The sequence below is a fragment of the Ambystoma mexicanum genome, chromosome 4q (assembly GCF_040938575.1).
Source record: "Ambystoma mexicanum isolate Mex_15411 chromosome 4q, UKY_AmexF1_1, whole genome shotgun sequence".
In the NCBI taxonomy this organism is placed as follows: domain Eukaryota; kingdom Metazoa; phylum Chordata; class Amphibia; order Caudata; family Ambystomatidae; genus Ambystoma; species Ambystoma mexicanum.
Genome location: NC_090928.1, coordinates 660,577,149 through 660,599,728, shown reverse-complemented (window position 1 = coordinate 660,599,728; position 22,580 = coordinate 660,577,149). Strand labels below are relative to the sequence as shown.

The window sequence follows — 22,580 nt, the reverse complement described above, 5'->3', positions numbered from 1 at the left end:
AAGATGAGGAAGAAGACTATAGTTAAAATATCAGTGGGAGTGAAATCCATGCGTTTCAAGTGGGAAAGGCCCCCCCCTCCAAAAGGAGAGCTGGCTAGAGAAGATAGAAACCTAGACAAACGTGTCATATACCCAGAGGCAATGGCAGAGGATTACCTTAAATAGGTGCCTCTGACACGCGAGTCATCAACCATTTTGTGGTGGATCAATTTCACCTCGGTCAAAGACTGAGAAAAAAAACAACTCCAAAATAAGAATCCTATAGGTAAGGATACCCCCCCCAGGACCCTGTCACCTGCACACCATCTAACTCTAAACAGTCAAACATTGAAAGGTTTTTTGACAATTTGGAATGGACATAATTAGTTTGGTAGGTTATAAATATAGTAAAAAGGATCTTGTGTGTCACCGACACTTTATAATGTTTTCACTAAGCCGCTCTTTGATGTGCTTGATTATCTGGGTGTCTCATATACCAACTATGCTGACGACACTCAGCTACTCATTCCCATCACAGGCGACTACCTAGTTGACACTAAGGCCCTGAATGACGTTTATTTGGTCATCCAGGCATGGATGGCCCAACATGAATTATGTCTCAATGACGACAAGACGGAGCTTGTCATCCTGGGTTCACCGCAACGTCTTGGTAAGCTAGATCATTCCTACCAGGCATTCATCATAGATGGTAATACTATCAAAGTCGCCAAAGACACTAAAACATTAGGTTTTTACTTGGACGCCACCCTCTCCTTGACCCGACAAACTAATGCTGTTAGATCAGCGTCGGCATACACGTGCAAACTCATTGCAGCTTGCAGACCATTCCTGACCACCCCGAACAGTGTCACCTTAGCTAGAACGCTCATTATGTCCAAGATTGACTATTGTAGCGCTCTATATCTAGGGACCAGCCAAGGGAATCTAAATAAACTCCAAGTCACCCAGAACAATGCCATTAGGGCAGCCTTAAACATTCCCAGAAACCACCACATCTCCGAAACTAGATCCAACCTACACTGGCTACCTGTCAAACAAAGAATAGCACTGAAAAGACTTGCCCTCACGCACAAATGCCTAGCCAACAAGGCCCCCCCTACCTTTGCAACAGGCTCTCCGTCCACTCCTCCACCCGACCGCAAAGAACTGCTCAGCTCCATAGCCTCTCTATCCCTAGGTTCAAACTGCAAAAAGCGGGGGGTACGAGCTTCCCTGTCCTTGCCTCCAAGCTGTGGAATACCCTCCCTGTCACCATCAGATCTGAAAACACCCTGAACACTTTCAAGCTAAAAACCAAACTTTGGCTTTTTGATCAGAACTAGGCACCTCTGCCTCTAGGCCTATCTGTTAACTCCTACTGTTAGTTGTATATAATGCACATTCACTTGTATATAATAATCTTGTCTGTATATCTTGTATATAACCATGTATGTTGACTACCTGTATGTATATATACCTAAGTTGCGCCCGGATGCCCTTGGACCTGATGGTGCGCGTTACAAATAAACAAAATACAAATACAAAATACATTATATAATTAAGCAATCTTGTATCCAGTTCATTACAGTCTTGAGATCCATGGCTCAACGCGTTTCGGGACAAATCCTTTTTTCAGGGGTAAAATTCACAAAGTCTGTTTATATTTGGATTAAAGGATTTAGGATCAATATTAAATATTTATTTTAAGAATGCTTTATCCGACAAATTCAAGTTGATGTGCAAATCGCTACCGTGAGGTGACCAGTCCAAGATGGCCGGTGTCGCTTTTTCCACACCTTCAGGCCTGGTCTTTGCCTCCTGGTAGCCCATTGGCTTCTACCTACATTAGCCTATCAGAGGACGTCGGCAGGCGAAGCTGGCACACCCCCAAGGCATACACTAAGGCTCCTGACTGAGCCTCTTCATTGAACCCTGACCAGTGAGCAGGAGTTCCCCCTCGACCCTGCGCTGCAGAGGAGCAGCAGCCCCTTCATTTCTGGACCTATCTAGGTCCAAGGTAAGCCTGTGGGCTTGTGTCCATTTATTGTGAATCTACAGCGGATGCTGGATTCACATCATCGCGGACCACGTTGCCTGATTATACATCTATTCTGCACTCATCCTGAGTGATTTACTAGGCACAACGAAGCTGCTTTATCCTACAAATTCAACTTGATGTGCAAATCGCTACCGCGAGGTGACCAGTACAAGATGGCCGACGTCGCTTTTTCCACACCTTCAGGCCGCATGTCGGCCTCCTGGTAGCCCACTGGCTACTATCTACCTTCATTAGCCTATCAGAGGACACCGGCAGGCGAAGTCGGCACACACCCAAGGCACACACTAAGGCTCCAGAATGAGCCTGACCGAGCCGTACGAGTGGAGAGCACGTTCCGCGGGTGCGATTCTCTACTCCTTCGCCGCACATCTAATACACTTTTCGTTCTGCCTCCCTTACTCTCCCCCAGCTGGAAAACGGCCTTACCCGGCAACGACCTGTGTCTGGCTGACGCCACAACCGTCTAACCTGTACTCTACTTGTACCTTGTCGCATCTTCCGTGCACTATTTGCAGCCCGCTGTACACGGCACATTGTAATTTTAACTTGCCATCGGCTAACGTAGACTAGTTTCTTTTACGCTGCACGTACCCTGTATTGCTCCTCTGTATCCTGCTAGTCCTAATTGACCATTAGTTAACCTAGACAAGTTGCACTATGCTGCTTCTATCCAATACTATATTGCTGCCAGCGCCAGCTGGTCCTTAGTGTGTACTGGTAAGCTATTTAGTGCTCTTGTTAGTCATCATCTACCCCATTCTGTCCACTAGACAGCCCAACCCTTGTATTCTCAGAACTGTACTTACAATAGCATTAATTGCCACACTAACCCCCACAGACCTATCCAACTCCATGCCACAGAACACAACCATCCCTATCAGCAGGTCTCCCCTACATAAGTCTAGGACCATGCTCTATATGAGCTCAGCATTACCTCTGGCAGTCTATCAAACCTACATCATTCTTACCACCTTGCCTACTAGACTATACCTGCCCTACACAGAAATCTCATTCACCTGTCCACTACCACTGCCCACTCTCCCCCTCTCAATGGATTCAGCTTCTTGCTACTAGACCTACACCCAACCACCTTGTTCCACCAGCCTCAGAAACCTCAGGCTTGGATGAAAACTTCACATTTCCTACGAACTACCAACCAATGTCATAGACAACCCATACCTTCATGCAGAACCAAATAAGAGAACCAAACTAAATCTTATGGTCATCTCCACATCTAACAACTCCGGTCTTAATTCTATCTCCCCTTTGCCTATCCAACCTGACCCACCTCACATCAAAGGGGCTCTTGTGAATGCTAGGTCTATAACTGCCCCCGCTCTTGACATTGCAGATCTTATTGTGGCTAACTAATTAGATTTCCTTGCTGTAACTGAACCTGGCTGCATTCCGCATCAGGCCCTACCTTGTCATTAGCATTACCTAATAAACTACACTATAATAAGGTCAGACAGAGAACCTTCCTGAGGTGGAGGCCTAGCCTTTATTGCCAGAAATACATTGGGACTCAGAGCATGCCCTCTACTTTCCTTCCCTTCCGGAGAACTCCTCAAAGTCAAACTGACACTTTCACCCTCACGCAGCATAACCTTAAACCTCATCTATTGCCTGCCCGACCCCATCTCGTCCTTTGAGGAAGATAACGCCTCCCTTCTCTCCTCCAACACCAAGCCCAATTTGCAGATCATAATACTAGGTGATTTCAACCTACGTATCGATGACAACAACGCCCTCACCCTGGCCAATACCATCACAGAACTGGGCTTCACACACCGCATCATACTCCCTACCCACAACAAAAGAAGGACCTTAGACTGGCTTGCTGACCTGAATTGTGATACCAAAATTATTGCCAATGAACAATGTGCATGGACAGACCATCACGTAATCTCTTTCACCTTACCTGTCAAGCCTCAAACTACTATGAAGCCCATAGCCCCCTCTAACTAGAAACAAGCATAATATAACCGTGGATAGCCTACCATTACTCCTACCTATTACCAACCTCATACCCTCTAGCTCAGACCCCACAGTGCTTGTTGATCTCTACAATACTACTATTAAAACAACCATTGTGTACACCCCCCCCCCGACCCCTGCCATCTGAAAGCCCTACGTAATGAGAAAAGAAGGTCAGAAACCATTTGGAAGGCCAACCCGTTGGATGCTCATAAGGAAAAACTGACTCTAATCTTTAAAAAATTCAAGAAGGAGATACTCCTAACTAAAAAAAGACACCTTCAATGACAGGATCAACAAAGCAAGTTCTAACACCAGAGAACTGTTCCACTACTCTAAAAGAACTAGCATCACCTACTTGCCAATCAGAAACCTGCATTAAGGACAAGACTTGGTACACCAATATCCAAACTGCTCTAGCTAACAAAATCTCTCTTCTACAAAAGAAAATTTAAATTAAAAAAAACTTAACATAGCCAAGGATTTGCTAATCATCACTCCACTCCTGAAAAAATCCTGCAACCGCTTCAAGTTCACCCCTGTCTCTATCAAAGAAGTTACAGAAATAATATCCTCTCATAAACCTTCAAGATGTCAGGGTGACCCCTGCCCAGCACCCATTATCAAAGATGCCGCCAGAGATCTAGCGCCATTCATCACTTCCCTCATGAATTCCTCACTTGACCCTTGTTTTGTTCCCACTATCCTAAAAGACACGTGGGTATTCCCGCTTCTTAAAAAAAACAATCTAGATCCCAACTTACCTACCAATTACAGACCTATAACTACAGTCTCCTTCATTCTTAAAATACTAGACAGATCTGCCTACCTCCACATACAGTCTTACCTAGAATCTAGTAATCTCCTTGGTCTGCACCAATCTGGTTTCAGACCAAAACACGGAACATAATCGGCCTTAACTGATTTTTACAAATCAAATGGACAACCTCAAGGACAAGGGAAAACTGGCTCTCCTCCTCCTCCTAGAAATCTCGGCCGCTTTCGACCTAGAAGTTTGCCCAATAGCCTCTCTGGAAAATTGAACTTAGAAATGTAGCCCAGTAGACGCTCTGTGAAAATTTGCATTTAGAAGTGTACCCAATAGCCTCCGCGAATGTTACACCTAGAATTGTGCCTAATAGCCTCGCTGATAAACTGAATTTAGAAATGTTCCCAATAGCCTCTGTATGGAAAATTGTACTTAGAAGTTCGCCTGGTAGCCTCTCTGGGAAAGTGATTTTAGAAGTTTGCACATTGAAAGAGCATATAACCATTCTTACCACACCCCACGCTTACTCTCTCCTTTACATCACCACTCAACTAGAACACAGAGATACTATGACACCATTCGGTATAACTGTTCCCATACGAACATCCACCGCTTACTCCACATCATTCTATGTAAACACTGCTGGTCTCACACCCCCAGCCAGGCGTTTTCCTCAGGCCTAACGCAGCCACATCCGTTCCGGATAAATCCTGCCAGAACGAACACATTCTCCTGATCTCTCAACCACCACACCTACCAATAAGAATCAGCTATTACATGTGTACCGCACGAGCTGCACACATATCCGGTGCACACACGCACCTTTTGACTCTCCCTACTCTCTCTACTGATCTGAACTTCGGTTCCCAAGGGCGTTCAACCTACCAGCGCCTTCAGACCATACCAATGGTATATAAGGCGCTATATAAGTGCAAAATAACAATAACAATAACAACAATAGTTGATCACAAGGTCTTGTGTAACCACCTAATCTCTGCTGCACATTTATCTAATGAAGCCACGGCCTGGATTGAGTCATTCCTGGATAAGTGTACTATTAGAGACTTTTTACCTAACGTTGCAGCCAAACCCATACCTACCACTTGCCGAGTTCCACAAGGGTCCTGTGTCTTGCCAACTCTTTATAATATATTCACTAAGTCCCTCTTCGGTGATCTTCTCATACCCATCACTGGCGATTACGAAACAGATTATACCCTCCTCAATAAAATATATCTGATTATCCAAGCATGGATGGCCACCCATGGCCTCTGCCTAAATGACAAGCCAGAGCTTCTCCTTGTCGGATCATCAGTAAGACTAATCAACTTAAGTAATCACTTAAAATCTTTCAATATCAATGGCATCAATAGAAGTTTCCAGTGAGGTGAAAACCCTGGGCTTCTACCTCGACTCTGGATTAAAACCTAAAGAGACAGGTCAATGCCACTTCATCAGCCACAGCTTACACATGTAAGTTAATTAACGCCTGCAAGCCCTTCCTTTCCACAGTCAGTTGTACCACTCTGGCTACAGCTCTAATTCTATCAAAATTAGATTATTGTAACACCTTATATGTAGGTTCCAGTAATTACAACATAACCAAACTTCAAACCCTATAGAATAATATGTCAAGATCAGTGTTCAACATGCCTAGAGCGCAGCACATCTCAATTCTCAGACGTAGCACTAACTGGCTTGCAGTCAAAGACAGAATTAAGTTCAAAGCCATAACTCTCACGCATAAATGTCAAGCCAACTTCGCCCCCAAATATCTACCCGACAAATTTACCCAAAAAAACTTCAGAACGCCCCATGAGAACTGTACACTCACACTGCCTGAACATACCTAGATATAAACTTCAGAAAGCAGGCGGAAGTAGCTTTCCAGTGATGGCGGCTAAACTTTGGACATCATTACCTGTTAACCTTAGAGAAGAACCTTCCTACTATAGTTTCAGGAAGAACACAAAATCCTGGCTCCTGTCCCTTGATGTATAAATCTGCTTTCAACTCAAGCTACTTGTATATCTGTATGTAATCATATGCTATTATGTGTAACAATTTTTTTAATACTTTTGATTGCCGTATCACTGAATCTGACAATCTGGCTTTAGACCGAGACACGCCACAGAAACTGTCCTTTTGGATTTAAAAATCCAAATGGATGAAGCCAAACATAAAGGCAACCTGGCCATCCTTCTGCTATTGGACCTATCTGCAGCGTTTGATCTTGTCGATCACCAGATCCTCACTGAACATCTGACCACTGCCGCTGCCTTTTCCACAAACGCTTCCAATTGGATTCAATCATTTCTCTGAAACCGAAAACAAATAGTGTCTTCAAACCCTCAGCCGACCCAATCCCTATCTACTGCAGAGTGCCTCAGGGCTCGTGCATCTCTCAGACGCTCTACAACATTTTCACAAAGCTCTTTGATCGTCTTGATAACTTGGGTGTCACCTGTACGAATTATGCAGACGAAACCCAGATTCTCATTATGTTGACTGGTTGCTACGAAAGGGACTCCATACGGATAAAAGAAATCTACCTCGAGATTCAGGCGTGGATGGCTGCCCACAGCCTGTGCCTCAATGATGACAAGATGGAGCTACTAATCATTGGATCCCAAGCACGTCTAAATAAACTTGACTCATGGTACTTGCCCTTTAACATTGTCGGGAACAGCATCAAAGTTGCAAAGAAGGTCAAAACACTAGGCGTCTATCTGGACTCTACTCTTTCACTTAAGAAACAAGTGAGTGACACTGCCTCAACAACAGCTTATACCAATAAACTGATTAATGCCTGCAAACCTTACATGTCCACTAATAGCTGCATCATATTAGCCAGGGCACTAGTCCTACCGAAGTTGGACTACTGTAATACTCTCTTCTTAGGCTCCACAGAACAGAATCTTAATAGACTGCAGGTTCTACAGAATAATGCCTTGAGATCGGCGTTAAACATCCCCAGATCTAACCATATCTCAGCATCAGATGGGATTCCCACTGGCTCCCAGTGCGCAACAGAATCTCGCTCCGTTTTCTAGTTATCACACATAAATGCTTGTCAAATACTGCACCGAAATACCTTGCTGACAAATTCTCGAGAAACATACCGAACGGACCCACAAGATCATTCTATTCACACTGCTTGACTATCCCAAGGTACAATCTCAAAATGGCAGCAGGAGCTAGTTTCCGAGTCCTGGCCGCCAAATGCTGGAACTCAATCCCTCTTACCATCAGAGCTGAAACATCCTTCTGGTCTTTCAGGGCTAAAGTGAAAAACTGGCTTTCTGAAAAGATACCTTAATTAGCCCAGGCTAATCACGACCTACCGCTACTGAATTCATTGCACCCTTAAACACAGTTTACAATGTATTATTGTATTTCTTGCACTGTCGACCATACTGTAACCCCCGGCGACAACAGTATGCTCTTATTTGTTTCAATTTGAAAACTCGACTAACCTGTATAAGCATGTCTCTCATGTACTCTATATGTATGCTTCTGTAACTGTCATAAACTGCAGGGTTAGGTGCACTTTATAAATAATAAACTAAACTGCTCTGTATATAACCTTTGCAACATTGTAACGCGCCCAGATACCTCCGGGTTTGGTGCGCTATATAAATAAAGAAACAAACATGTGCGCAATAATAAATTTAGCCTGAGGTAAAGATTGGACTCCAAAATTCCAGCAGAGTTGAATAATTCAAATTAAATCGGAATAGGTAAAGGGAATGTGATCTGTGTGCAAGAGAAAATTGATGAGTTTGTTGAATAAACCCAATACAATAGTAGTAGGCAATATGCATGATGGTATAGTAAGAAATAATAATGTGAACAAGTGGCCACCCATTGAGGCTCGGGGTAAACTTGTGCAATCCTTGATATAGGAAAGCTCATATTCGGTGTGAACGGTAACACTAGTGCAAAGCATCTTTTACATGCAGTCCGCGTCAGTGATTGTAAGGAGACGATGGAAGAGTTGTTCAAGCTGTCACTGGCTGCTGATACGTTTTTACAATTACAATTGGCAAGGGGTGATACAGATCACTCACTATACGTGGGGCCAGGATACAAAGGTTTTCTCTCTCTGGAATAACACTGCAAAAATTGCAACACACTTCCATACATTTTACTGGCACCCCTAGACAATTACAAAATCTCCCAGAAGCGATGGGTTGGTCTAATGTCATTAATACTGTCTAAGCATCAGTAAAGTCAGTGTCTGTCGATTTCAAATAGCAGAGAAACGGTGTCCAATTCTAAATATCTTTTTGCTGCGTGTATTTCATGGTTAGTGATGTTCCTACCACAGGTAGGAGGAATGAAGAATGATTGGAAACAAAATTTAATGGAGCATTAATTTGAAGCATGCAGATACCTTTGGTTTAAAAGGCTGTGTAAACATATCAATGGGTCTGGGATACTAGACTGCTCCTACGCCGCATTGCAACCTAGTGATACTCTAACTCCCGTAATGGAGCCTTTGCCATTACCTTTGCTATTGCATTTCGACCCTTTAACATCCACTAGTGGTAGCAAGAACGCACATTCTCCCTAAATACGTAGAATATGAACTTTTGCCTGCAGTCAACAACACTTTAAAAAACACTATACCTACACAGACAACAGTTTAGGGATGGCCATTTGTAAAGTAACACAAACCGAACACCACAAGGAATTGTTAACAGTCCTTGTCATGACAAACTTCCTGTTAAGCACCCAAAGAGAAACATGACCTCAGAACAAGTTTGCAAAAGTAATGCAATTCCAAAACGAATTATTGTGCTTCATCTTTGGGGTTGCGCAGCCTTATAAATGTGCCACGAGCTGCGGCAAAATCCCACCTTCTGCCCTCAAAAGACTCACCAGCCTCTCTCCTGAAAGCACCTCCAGCAGCTTGATGAGCATGCGCCCATCACGGAGGTCTGTGTACAAATCTGTAATCCTGCAGGACACGCGCGCAAGATGCGAGTTCACCCATTTTGTGAAGGTCTTCTTTTGAACCGCCTCACGTTCATCTGTTTAAAAAAAGAAAATATGTACATTAAAACTTGAAAATTAAGTGACATTTAAAAATAAAGCACACCAGTGGGATTTTTAGTGTGCATTTCCACACTCACTATTACCATTACAGTCATATCAATAAAGAACCCATGCCCCGAAATACATTTTTTTTTTCAACAGTAAGCACAGGGACTAGACATGAGATAAGGCATGCCCCATCTTGCACGGTCACCAGGGCAAAGGAAGGCATCTCTTGCAGGTTTATGCGGTGCCGTCGTGGGCGACGAGGGGCGAGAATACTGCCAGACTTCTTCCATGACGAAGCTAGAGAAGCCCAGGCCCAGGGACAGGTCTCATGATGGCAACTGCTTATTTCCCACTGTGCTATGGCTCTATTGAGGTTTACTTTGCTATGGAATCAACTAGCCCTATAGAATCAGCCTGGGGTTGTAGAAAGAGCAAGCGACACCAAAGTGCTCAGAACCAGATTCATATCTAGGATGAATCCAGGTTGTGGTCAGTCTGGGATCATCTAGAGATTACGGTCACTAGGTGAGCCTTGCTTCTAGTTGAAACCACTCAGTAGAAGAACAAAAAAGGGGTCTAAAAGCCCTTATGAAAGAGTGAAAAAGGGTTAGCAGGCACCTGAGAATGCGACTATTATAGAGGACATTATGGAACTTAGTTGTGATGTTTACCTCTGACATGATTTGTGAAACCGTGTTGGAGAAGGAATGTGCATTAAAAAGTATATTTTTCGTTTTTAACAAGGTCCCTTCTACTCAAGGACATATCCACAGATGGCAGATACATAGCCGATTTTATAGTGGGGTAGGTCAGATAAGTCGATCACCATTTAACAAAATGAAGATTGTTAGTCAAACCTACCTAGATGTTCACAGAACTGGAAGCTACAAAATGACATGTCTCACAATCTTTCATACTTTTGTGGACATTTTACATAAGATTAACAATGTAAACTGTGGGACATATTTTCTGCAACCATGTTGGAAAAGGCACCATACACAAAGCATACAAGTCAACTATGTTGCTACCCAATACAAAATCAAAGCTCAATTCGTCAGTTGGTCAAGAGAAGGCCACTGAAAAAACAGTTTGGGCAGATCATGTGACCTTTTTACTATGCAATTGTGAATCATTTCAGTGATCAATGAACTTTACTTTTATAAGCTTGCAGAGAAAGAGGTTATTGGTCAATACATACAAAGGGGGTTACACCGCCAGTCTCCTTGCACCTCCCCAATAAACAGAACAATAAGAACTCTTCATCCCAATGAACAGCAGCTAAACAAAAGTGCTATGATGGGAGATTTTGATAATGCAATCCCCTCTCTTACCCCCGCTTACTGACTCACACCTCCATCACTTACACATTGCACTACTTACAATCAACTCTCACAATCTGCCTACAAAATACCATTGTCAGAGCAATGCAATTGCTCTCTTCTCTAGTTCTAACACCCACAAGCCAGAGGCTTACCCAGTTTCAACAGAGCAGATTTCAATTTAAATTATGTTGGGCTCGCCCCTCTGAAAGAAGGGCAGACCAAGTGTTAAGCCACAAAACAGCTAGCATCATCCCAGCAACCAGGACTCTGGTACCTCTGACCAGCATGCATCAACACCTTACGATTTTCATCTGCCTCACCCTCTATCCCAATAACAACCAACTTCCTCCCCAACCCGCCTTTTCATGTAGGGCCATGCACAAGGACACTAAACTGGCAGAGTTATGCTGTGCAAGACCAAGTTTATAATACTAAGAATGATTGTTTAAAAAAAAAAGGAGGCATGTAATGACATATGGTGCACACAGACCAAAAATACAATGAAAAAAGTATACATTCACCTCGCAACTCTACAATTAAGGTTCAATTAACTTTTCGCAGGGAAATCAAGTTTGCCATTGCCCATCCATGGGAAATGGGTAGGAAGGGAGCCGATGACTAAAATATACAGCACCAATTTCAGAGCGGGGAACAATGCGTGCCTCAATCTGGTGCACAAACCTACGAAATAGCTCAGATGGAAACTTGCCACCCCATCACACCTAACAACTAGACGGACAAACTACAATACCAATTCCATAGGACAATCAGACGTGGAACAAAGAAATGCAAAGACTAAGAGGCAAAAAACCCAATAACCCTAACTTTCCACATACATCTCACACACAAAAAACCCACACAACCACTGCTCTGCACAGCAAACCATACGTACGCATGGGTGGACTGGAAACCAGAAGAGGCCCTGGAAATGATTTTCAAAGTGGCCCCAAATTACACATATTAAGCAAGCCCAACCCTTTTCCTATGAGAGAATGTAAAAATTAAATCCAAAAGAGGCCCAGGGTTCAGAGTCTCACCGGGAAATCTCCAGAGTACCCTGTAGGCCAGTCCACCCCTGCACGTACGTCATTGCAACAACAAACATAACTCGCACCAACAGCACATGAGGACCCACATCGATCCGATAATCGCACCCAAGCTCAGCCAACGGTGAAAACTGAACTGAAGCTGCCAACAGGACACCACTGTTCTCATTTTCCACTCCCAGTGCACCCTACTAACCCCCAACCCCTCTTGTGTTTGCAGATCCACTAGGGCGCCTGGGGACCAATTCCATTGGTGACCGTGCATGGTACAAATACCTTTAACACTGACCTTAACATCCATGAAATTTCACCAAATTTGCCAGTCAACTCAGAACATTCATGACAAAATTGGTGAAGCTTAATAAACCTTTTAAACGTACAAAAAGGATGTTTTAATGGACCAACAAAAAACATTCTTTCGGGATAAATAGATCAGCATTTTCGGCGCCTATGTAAGATTTTTGGCACACTTCTAGCCCTTGCCATGAATTGGTGCACGCCACCAACATTTCGAAAGATCGGATTAAGCAAACAGAAGACAAAGAAACGGTATTGATATATTTGTAGTGCAATAAAAGCACAGAAGAAATACTACGCGCCTTCGCGTATAATCCATGCGTATATCAGCGCACACCTTTACAAGCGGGAAATAAAGTTCAACACAATAGCCATATACAACAGGCAATACATTCAAGCATACACCATGACCAAGAACAAGAAGCTGGTATTGTGCGTGTAATTTCACACGCTTAATGCAAGTCAACACAAAAGCCATTCACAACAGCCACTGCATGCAAGCCCACGCCCTGACCAACAACAATCTGCTTGGAATTACATGTGCAATGAGGCTTGACACACATGTATGTTCGCCCGCTGTGTATGGTCAATCCCAGAGTTTGCAAAAGTATTTTTTTCAACAGTTACGAGTGCGAAGACATGGGCCTGGTGAACCTCAGTGGGTACGTCCCTCCAGTTTAAAATGTACAAACGGTGTGCCATTAACTTTTGCATCGACGGTGAAGAGTTGGACTGGGAGGAACTGAGACGGCGTATTTGCATCACTCGTCCCGCCTGAACACGGGCACAACCTATTTTGTGAAATGTATTGCTCCAAGGAACAGTTTTAGATCATTACATAGTGACCGATAAAGGGAGGATGTGGGTGTAGTCCTCCCGCTGTGGAGGCTCGTACAAACATTCCCCCCTGGGGCCACAACGAATGCGCTTCATGCAAAAGGTTAGCGACAGGAAACCGGAAGCCCCCCCCCCCCGCCTCTCAAACGATAAAGCACAGCCAACGTTATCTGCAGCCAACAGGCAGGAGGACACTTCCTTGGACGGAAATCCTCATGACAATACCAGTCCAGAGGGAGCTGGTAGGTTTCAGTCCAATACCTAAAAATAAGCATTGTTCGATAAACGGTGCTCATTTATATTTTAAAACGCCAATTATCCTGTTCCGCAGGGCATGTTAGTTTGTTGACATGCATCTGTATAATTGGTGCTAATTGAGCACCGTTTTTTTTAGTGTGCCATGTGTTCCCTTCTACCGCCTACCCTTTAAATCACACAGCAACAGTCCCCATCTACAGTGAACACAAGTCCAAAGCCTGCCAGTGAAGTGAGAGGATTTCAGTCTTGTGCGATAGCTGGGCAGCCAGTCTCCGCTCGCACACCAAGAATCTCACACCAAGGAACCAGATTACTGTCATTATGTGAGCCTTGCTCAGAATTTCACACGTGCAACACATGCATGTCACTTTTGGGATAGAATGAGGTGTGCTTCGGCGGCAGGCAGTGAGTCATCATCACGAGTCACAGTGCTGGGTGTAGCAGCGCCCACACAAGCATGAGCATTGCAAGACCAGGAGTGGATCGAGGCAAATTCTTTGTTCGACACTGTGTGCCACGGGGAGATCTTTGCCCCCGCGGTGTTCTTGTGTAGTGCATATCTTCATTGATTCCCTTTAATTGGATTGCTAAATACAAGATCAAGAGGTGCGCGTGATACACTTACGTTTCACCCTATTTTTTATTTTATTAACATTTATAAAGCATGCAACAGCCCGAAGGCATCAAGGCGCTGTTAAAAGAAGGCAAACTTAGTTACATGTGGATGACAAAAGAAAGGACGGAAACAGATGAGGGAGTACAAAGCATGAACATGAGGTGGTCAGTGTAGACAGAATACAGTTATATAAACAGAAAACAGACTAATGAGGACGAAAACCGTAAAATGGGGCAGGGAAGGGATGGACTAGGGGGAGGTAATTTGTTGAAGAGCCTAGTTTTCAGCATTTTCCGAAATGTCTCAGCTCTGAGTGAGTTTGGTAAGGCATTGCATGATTTGGAGGCGAAGGGGAAGCCTAAGCGGCCTATTTTAGTGCTCTTGATACGGGGGGATGACCCGTTGGTTTTTGTGGCAAGTTCTTTTGGGGAGCGAAGAGGTAGCTCAAACAATTTTCTCTGATAGGTAAGGGGGTGGGCTGTGAGTGCAAGGCACTTGGGGGCGAGGTTGAGCATCTTAAAAAGCTAATCCATTCCTCGATAGTGAGCCAATTTATTTAAATTCTTATAAAGAGACACATGCCCATGGGCCTCAGGGCGCACAAAAAACAAAAACAAGACAGGCAACAAAAGGAGGAGAGGGAGAGGTCATAGAAGATTACTCCAGGTTAAGAAGGTGAGTTTGAATGGCTTTTTTGAATAGGAGATCATTTTGAATCTTTCGTAACCCAGCCGGCAGGGCATTCCAGAGTAGGGGGCCCTGAATGTCAAGAGTGGTGCCACCAAATTTAGCTGTCTTAAATCTGGGGGGAGCAAGGACTGTAGCAGAGGAAGAGCGACGATTTCTTCCATTGGTCTTAATGTTGATACGTTCAGACAAGTAGGTGGGACTGCTGCAAGAAAGGCATTTATGTGTCGCCGTTAGCATTTTGTGTGTTATGCAATGTTTTACAGGAAGCCAGTGAAGCTTCTTCCTGAAGATGGAGATATGGGCTCTACGAGATTGATTAAAGATGGTCCGCACAGCATTATTCTGGGCAACTTGTAAGGATTGAATATTCGCAGCAGTAGTGCCAGACAGTAGGCTGTTGCAATAGTCTAGTCTGGAGTTTATCAGCACTGTAGATAGAAGTGCACAGTTTTCAACTGTTATAAATGGGTGGATATAATTGATTAACTTGTTAATCAATCCACAGCTAGACCTAATATTAGAGACATGAGGCTTCATGGATAACTCGTCATTTAAAACAACTCAGAGTTTTTACTTTCCTTTGGACAGAGATGATATTGTCTGTAATTGGGAAGTTGGCGTAGTCAGTATCACGTTTGCTCTGTGTATTCTTGGAGGATACTATCATAAGCTCGGTTTTGTTGTTGTTCAGAGCTAGAGAGTTACAGGCCATCCAGTCCTGGATGGCTTTGTAGGTGTTATTGATGGAATCAACAGTTTCTATACTGACCGCTTAGCTGAATGACTACCTGAGTGTCGTCCGCGTAGTTTGTATACTGAACTCCTAGCTTGTTTAAGAGATCAAGAAGAGGTTGCATGTACAAATTAAAGAGTAATGGCGACAGGCAGGAACCTTGTGGGACACCACAGGTTTGAGAAATAGGAGTGGAATGATTACTACCTACGCAAGGCCTTACCATGCGAGGGCCCAAGAAGGAGGCGATCCATTTAGATGCTATCATGGAGCAATTTGCAACCTCTCTGAGCCTGGTCACTAGTAAGCTATGATCAACCAGATTGAAAGCTGCAGAGAGGTCAGGTAGCATCAGTAGTGCGGCTGCGCGCCTGGCATGTGAGATGTGATCTCTTTTGGGGATGTTTAATGCTGCTCTGAGAGCGTTGTTTTTAATGACTTGAAGTCTATTCAAGTTTTTGGCTGAGGTATCTGCTAGGAGAACATTGTAATAGTCTAGGTTGGCCCTCAATGGTGACTAGCTATTGAAACACGGTTTTCCTTAGACAAGTAAGGTTTTACTGGATTTATTAGTTTGGTGGTGAGTGCGGAAGTGGAGGCAATTGAGCTTATTTGGCGAGACATGGAGTGTTGAGTCTAGATAGACTCCTAGGGTTTTTACTGACAGGGAGACAGGAATAGCTATGTTGTCAATGGTGAAGTTGTTACAGTGATTGCTCAGTTTACTTTGGGTTTCTTTAGGGCCAACTAGGACGATCTCTGTTTTGTCTCCATTGAGCCATAGGCCATTTGCTGCCATCCAGGCTTGGATGGTGACATACCTTGTGGAGGGCTAGGGCATCTTGATCATAAGAGCCAGAGAGTGGTAGGAGTACCCGAGTGTCATCGGCATTGTTTGTATATGCTATGCCGAGTGAGTCCAGTTTGTCAAAAAATGGTTTGGTGAATAGATCGTAGAGAGTAGGTGCCGTGCAGGGGCCTTGAGGGACTCCACAGTGGATTGTAGTCGGTGCTGCGCTCGCCTTATTAGAAAAGACCTTCATGGCTCTGCCTTCTAAGAAGGAGGTAATCCAGGAGGTGGCTTTTGTGGAGAATTGGGCTGCTTGGGTAAGATGTCTCGTGAGAGTCTTGTGGCCCACGAGATCAAAAGCAGCCGAGAGGTCTAGAAGTAGGAGCAGAACTGGTTTACCTTCGTCCATGATGGAAGTTATTTGGTTTTTGAGATCAAGAAGGGTGGATTCTGTGCCGCGGAACCCTGACTGCCTCTTGCAGAGGATGCAATTGGTCTCTTTGAAATTTTGTATTTGGTTGTGAGCTGCTTTATCAAGGATTTTTAGGAGGAAGGGGACTGTAGTGATGAGTCGGTAGTTATTGGGGGATGTTGGGTCAAGGCAGTTTAAAAACATTTTTATTAATTTTGTTTGGTTTTTTTTAGAAGAGGGCAACACCCATGCTTCTTTGAGGCTAGGCGGGACAATACCAGAGGTGAATGAGGCATTAATGAAGGCTGTTAAGAAAGGTGCGAGGGAGTCCATGCATTCCTTAATGAGATTTGCTGGACAGATGTCTCCTTTGCAGATGGATGGTTTTAGGTTTTGGAGGAGGTCTGACTTCTGATTCAGTGACGTCTCGGAAGAAGAAGAGGCTGTTGTCAGAATGAGTGGGGATGTGGCTGGGAGGGGATGGGGTGAGGGGGTCCAGGTTGGGCAAGGCTTCAAGTTGAGCTTGGATTTTTTTTTTGGGAGACATTCTATTTTTTGGAGTAATGCTACTTGTATACTGAAGCACCAGGCTTCATCTTTAGGGAAGTCATCTTGGCTTAAGGTGAGGGTGACCAGGTCTTTGAATACAGCAAACATTTCCTTGGGCTGGGACTTGGCATTAGTAATCCTTGTGTTAAAGGAGGTCGACTTAGCTTAAATAATGGCTTCTTTGTACTGTGCAGGTAATTTTTTGAAGGCATCCTTACTGGAGTCACTGGGGTTTGTCTGCCATTTGGTAAGCACACTACGTTTAGGGCTGCATAGGGCCTGGAGTTCAACTGTGAACCAGGAGTTGGTGTGCATGGATTTTTCTTCTTTTTTAAGTTCTAACAGGGCTATGGCATCAATCGCTTTTGCAAGTATGTCATTGTAGGTATCTGATAATAAGCTAGGGTCATTGGAGAAAGGGGGCTTAAGCGTGGGAGTATCAAGAAAGGGTAAGAGGTTGTCCTTAAATAGTTTGCGTGCACTTCTAACCCATACTGGGGGTGCATAGGTAGGTGTTTTGGTGGTGGGAGTTCTGGAATGAAGAATTGAATGAGGTTATGGTCAGTCCATGGGTAGGAGGGGTTGGAGCTGACTGTAGCAGAGCAATTGTGGTCCATCCAGTCCAAGGTCCGACCTTTGCAGTGAGTAGGGTTTGTGACTCTTTGCACAAAGCCCATGTTGTTTAGTTCTTTGGGCGCTGTAGTGGCATCTTTATCTTTTGGGTCATTTTGGCCCAGGTTAAGATGGCCAAATAGAATCGTTTTGGTGGAAGTCTTAAGGTTATCTCCTAGTAGGTGGAGTAAGTGTCCTTGAAAGTCTGGAGTCTGGACTGGAGGCCTATAGACAAAGTGTATTGTGATGGTACAGTTTGGTGAGGTGTTAAGTTTGGCAGAAATGATATCTGCATTGCCTGCTCAAGGGGAGTTGACTATTCTAAGGGAGAGAGCTTCTTTAGTTATAATGGCTGCTCCTCCTCCTTTCTTGAGCTGTCTGTCTTGTCAGAGAATGGAGTATCCTAATGGAAGTGCAAGAGACTGCAGGGCCAGCTGCTTCATGAAGCTAGGTCTCAGTAATGGTTAGCAAGTCTAGGTTATGGATAGTGAGGAGGTCATGGACCTCTGTGGCATGGGCGGGGAGAGAACGTGAGTTTATAAGCACGCATTTGAGGCAAAGGGGAGGAGTGTTATTTTTGGATGGGAGGGAGGCTGGCAGTGTAGTGGAAGGTAGGGGGGGATTCCTGGAGGGCACAGGGGCATATTGGCAGAGGTTACAGGAGAGGAGATGACTTAACTGTCTTTAGTGTGAGTAGGGGCCTGGAAGAATGGTGAGCGTGTGCCCAGAATAATATATCTAATGGTTGTAGGCCTGGAGGTGAGCAGGGTGTTGATCAGGTTTGGTGCGAGACCTAAATCTGAGTAGTCTCAGTGCTAAGTAGGCAGGGGAAGTGATGGCTAAGATGCACATGGTAGAGGCAACAATGTGAGAGGGGATGTCGAGCGAGCAGTGTGTGGTGACGACCCAGTTCCGTAAAGAAAGGTGGGGGGCGGGTGTCATGCATGATGTGTGTATTTGTGGTGCTGTAGTATTGGGTTGGATCACTATACAGAGTAGTAGAATCAAACCGTGGCAAAGAAAGAGAGATGAGTTGTGAGCCTTGCAGTGGCACTAAGTAAGACGGTTGTTGGGCAGTGATGGTATACATTGGTGTGGTGGTAAGGGGACAGGTTGATACTGCGTCAGTGTTTGGATTGGACAACCGTTACAGAGTATACAATACCTATAATTAGCAGTGAGGCAGTGATATGCACCTATGCACTGTAATGGGTAAGGCACAGATAGTCCAATGGCATTTCATACAGAGATACAGAGTAGAAGAGGCTACTGAGAGGTGGAACCTCAGAACAGAACATACAATCAAACCTCTTAATAGAGGTCATAATGGCAAGACAATACTATTGTTCAGCAAGGATAGGCATGGCATCAATGACACAGTGTGGAACATGCATAGAAAGGTATGTAGCATGGAAAGAGATACAATTACAAAGTGAGCCTAATAGGCTAATAGGCAAACAGCAGCGATCAGGAGTTATTAGATGGATTCATAGCATGCACCTTGAACAATGTAACTTGCAGAGGCGTTATGTGCAGCAATAGTGGCGGATAACAGTGCACAGAAGTAGATATGAAGGGGTACACTTAATGCTGCAACACAGTGATTGGCATACAGAGAGAATTTACTGATTGAGGTGAGCTCGTTGTAGACGTACAGTCTGGTGGAATTCTGGGGGGAGGGGTTCCTGATGGTGGTGCGGCGCGTGAAGGATTTACACACAGATTGGATGTTGGCTTGATGGCGAATAACAGATTAGCAGGACCGCAGGTGTGGGGATGTTGGATGGTTAGTGTGTTCCCTGCACATTTGTGTTCAACTGTATGAAAGAAGCCACATATTTGCATGTCGATAAGCAGGATCTAAGGAAGAGGATCTACAGCATTCCGATTTATCAACTGAGATATAGATATGATAGGACAATACCATGGATTAAACACAGCTAGATCGGGATGGAAGGACAAGGATGATTTATGAATAGCACCTTGGCTTACAAATTACACACAAGCCCCAATAGACAAGCAACGGAAATAGATAGTGAGGGAGCAGGCGACTGCTAATCTACAGCACCAGTACCAGAGGTGGGGACTAGACAGACACCCAGTCCCGTTACACTGGGTTCAAATAAAACGCAGCCGGAAACACGCCACACAATCACTCCTAACAATGAGATGGACAAGAAAGAAAAGTGGATATTATGCCTACATACAACACAACTGAGTAAATTGAACAAGATCTACCTACCACAGTAAGAAGCCAATGGGATTGCTGGCAGGCGAGAGCCGACCCTCGAGAGAAGGCACTCAGAAAAGGCTCGGCTCCTGACTGAGCTTCCAGCTGCAGGACGTCGCCACCAGAGCAGGAGCTCTGGCTCTGCTCCCTTGTGTTCAGGAGCAACCCCAACCACCTTCAACCTGCCTGGATGTGAAGGTAAGGGAGGGCTGCATAATCCACTTGCCCTCAGCCCCTCGCGGGTGCATAGAAAGAATCGCCAAAATCGGCATTAATATTATTCCTACACCGCAACTGGGAAGTCACGAAAGATTTCCCCAGCCATCTACCAGAACGAATCATCCGACCCCCCTTTCATCCATCTGCTGCTATTATCACAATTGGAAGCCACGAGGCTTCAATCCACTCCAAAATGGCCGCCTCCTGGGCTACCACTTCCTCACCCCTCTGGGCGTGAGCCAGACCGACGTGAATTGCCCCCCTACCACAGTAAGAAGCCAATGGAGTTGCCGGCAGGTGAGAGAAGGCACTCAGAAAAGGCTCGGCTCCTGACTGAGCTGACCGAGCGCGGCCAGCATTAAGCGACGCCATGCTGTTCGACTAGCTCACCTCAAAATACTTGCCTCCCCTCCGGCGCCTCATCAGTTACGCAATACCACAAGCTGCAAAGGCTCCAAGACCTCCTGGACTATACGTGGTGAGTCATACCCTAACTACCAGACATACCCGGTGCAGAAACACATCTCATCTCTCCCTGCTGAACACGCAAGCTTTCCCCAATTGTCACATCCTCAGGAAAAATCTTCCTGACGCGCACTGTGGCACCAACTATAACTCAGCATAACAGCACTGTACCAACCGTCACACGAGTTTGCCAAACTGAATGTATAATAGGATTGTGGTCCACTGTCTAATTAGCTCACAATTATATATTGCACGTAGTTCGTCCCCCTGCCTTACCACTCACTGCCTAGTCCTCTTAGATTAAATTTCACTTGTGATCTCATTACTAATGGTGTTACCGCCACGCAATATGCCTGTGCTGTTAGTCATCTGCCATGGGTACTGCCCCCTATGTTAATTTATCTGTGTGACATACGTTCACTCTTGCTGCCCCTCAGCACTGCAAATGTACTAGCACACTCCTTTAACCCAAACCTGCATAGATCGCTACTAACAACAATTATTCACTGTACTTTCGTTTGCTTACAAACTGAACCTGCCATTGGTTAGCTCCCATCTTGGTTATCGCATATACTAACCTTTGTTACCTATTGAACTCGGACTCTGATCCCATCTTTGCTGTTCGCATATTTTGACCCGCGATATCTTGTGAACCTAGGCTCTGTTTCTGCATTGCACCCATTTCTGCTGTTTGCACATTTTGACCAGTGATACCTTGAGAACCTAGGCTCTATTTCTGCATTGCACCCATTTCTGCTGTGTGCACACTGACCAGTGACATTATCTTAACCCAGTCCACCTACCTTACTCAGACTACTGTGCCAAGCCAAACGACCTGCCTCACCAACTAGCATAGTCTCTAGCACCTGCCTCTCCGATACTGCCTTGACTCCTTCGGGGTGTACTATCCTGGGGGCTCAATTTTGCCTTATTGCCTAACCAAACCATGCCCACCACTAAGACGCAGCTTATGCTTATAAAACGAATACCCTTTTGCGCTCTCATAACAATGGCCTATATTACTCTTGTACCATGCACTTTGCAGGAGAGCAATGTCGGACTTGGAGCAAGACTGCCCCAGATCTACGAATCTAAGGCTAACAGCCTCAGCTTCCAAGACTCTGATAGGAGAATGAGGTTCTGGTATTTTGCTGTCTATCAACCTTCAGCACCTATAGAAACTGCACACAAAACCCACGCCAAAACTAACCTCCCTAAACACAGACCACACTCCACTCACAAGGAGCACAAAGCAACAACTATCCCAGGAGCCATCATAAATGCCAGATCCCTCATGGCACATACTACAGAAATAGCCGATATACTCTCTACGGACGATCTAGACATCTTAGCTGTGACTGAATCCTGGCTCTATGATGCAGCAGGCCCTGCCCTTATGCTAGGCATACCAGAGGGATACCAAATACCTAACGCTAGAGGTGGTGGCCTGTCCATCATAGCCAAAAACAAACTAGCATTAAGGCTGAGCACACCTTGTGAACTCAAATCCTGCGAGATACTTTCAGCCAAAATCCCTAGCTTTGACAACAGCACGCTCACCATCTTCCTTGTATATCGACCCCCTGGTCCTATAGGTTCCTTCGAAGAAGACCTATGCAGCCTCCTTACCAACAACATCAAGGACACCTCACAACTCCTACTCATGGGAGA

At 44.8% G+C, this 22,580-nt stretch overlaps 1 protein-coding gene across 2 annotated transcripts in view; it reads right to left on the bottom strand.

Annotated features, from left to right (window-relative positions):
• The window catches only part of SPTBN1 (spectrin beta, non-erythrocytic 1), a 964,524-nt gene that overhangs the window by 579,819 nt on the left and 362,125 nt on the right, over positions 1 to 22,580 (bottom strand). For both annotated transcript variants that reach the window (XM_069608234.1, XM_069608235.1), the window contains one exon: positions 9,669 to 9,820. In XM_069608234.1, coding sequence (XP_069464335.1) covers positions 9,669 to 9,820 — 152 coding nt within the window. The remainder of the gene's footprint in view (positions 1 to 9,668; positions 9,821 to 22,580) is intronic.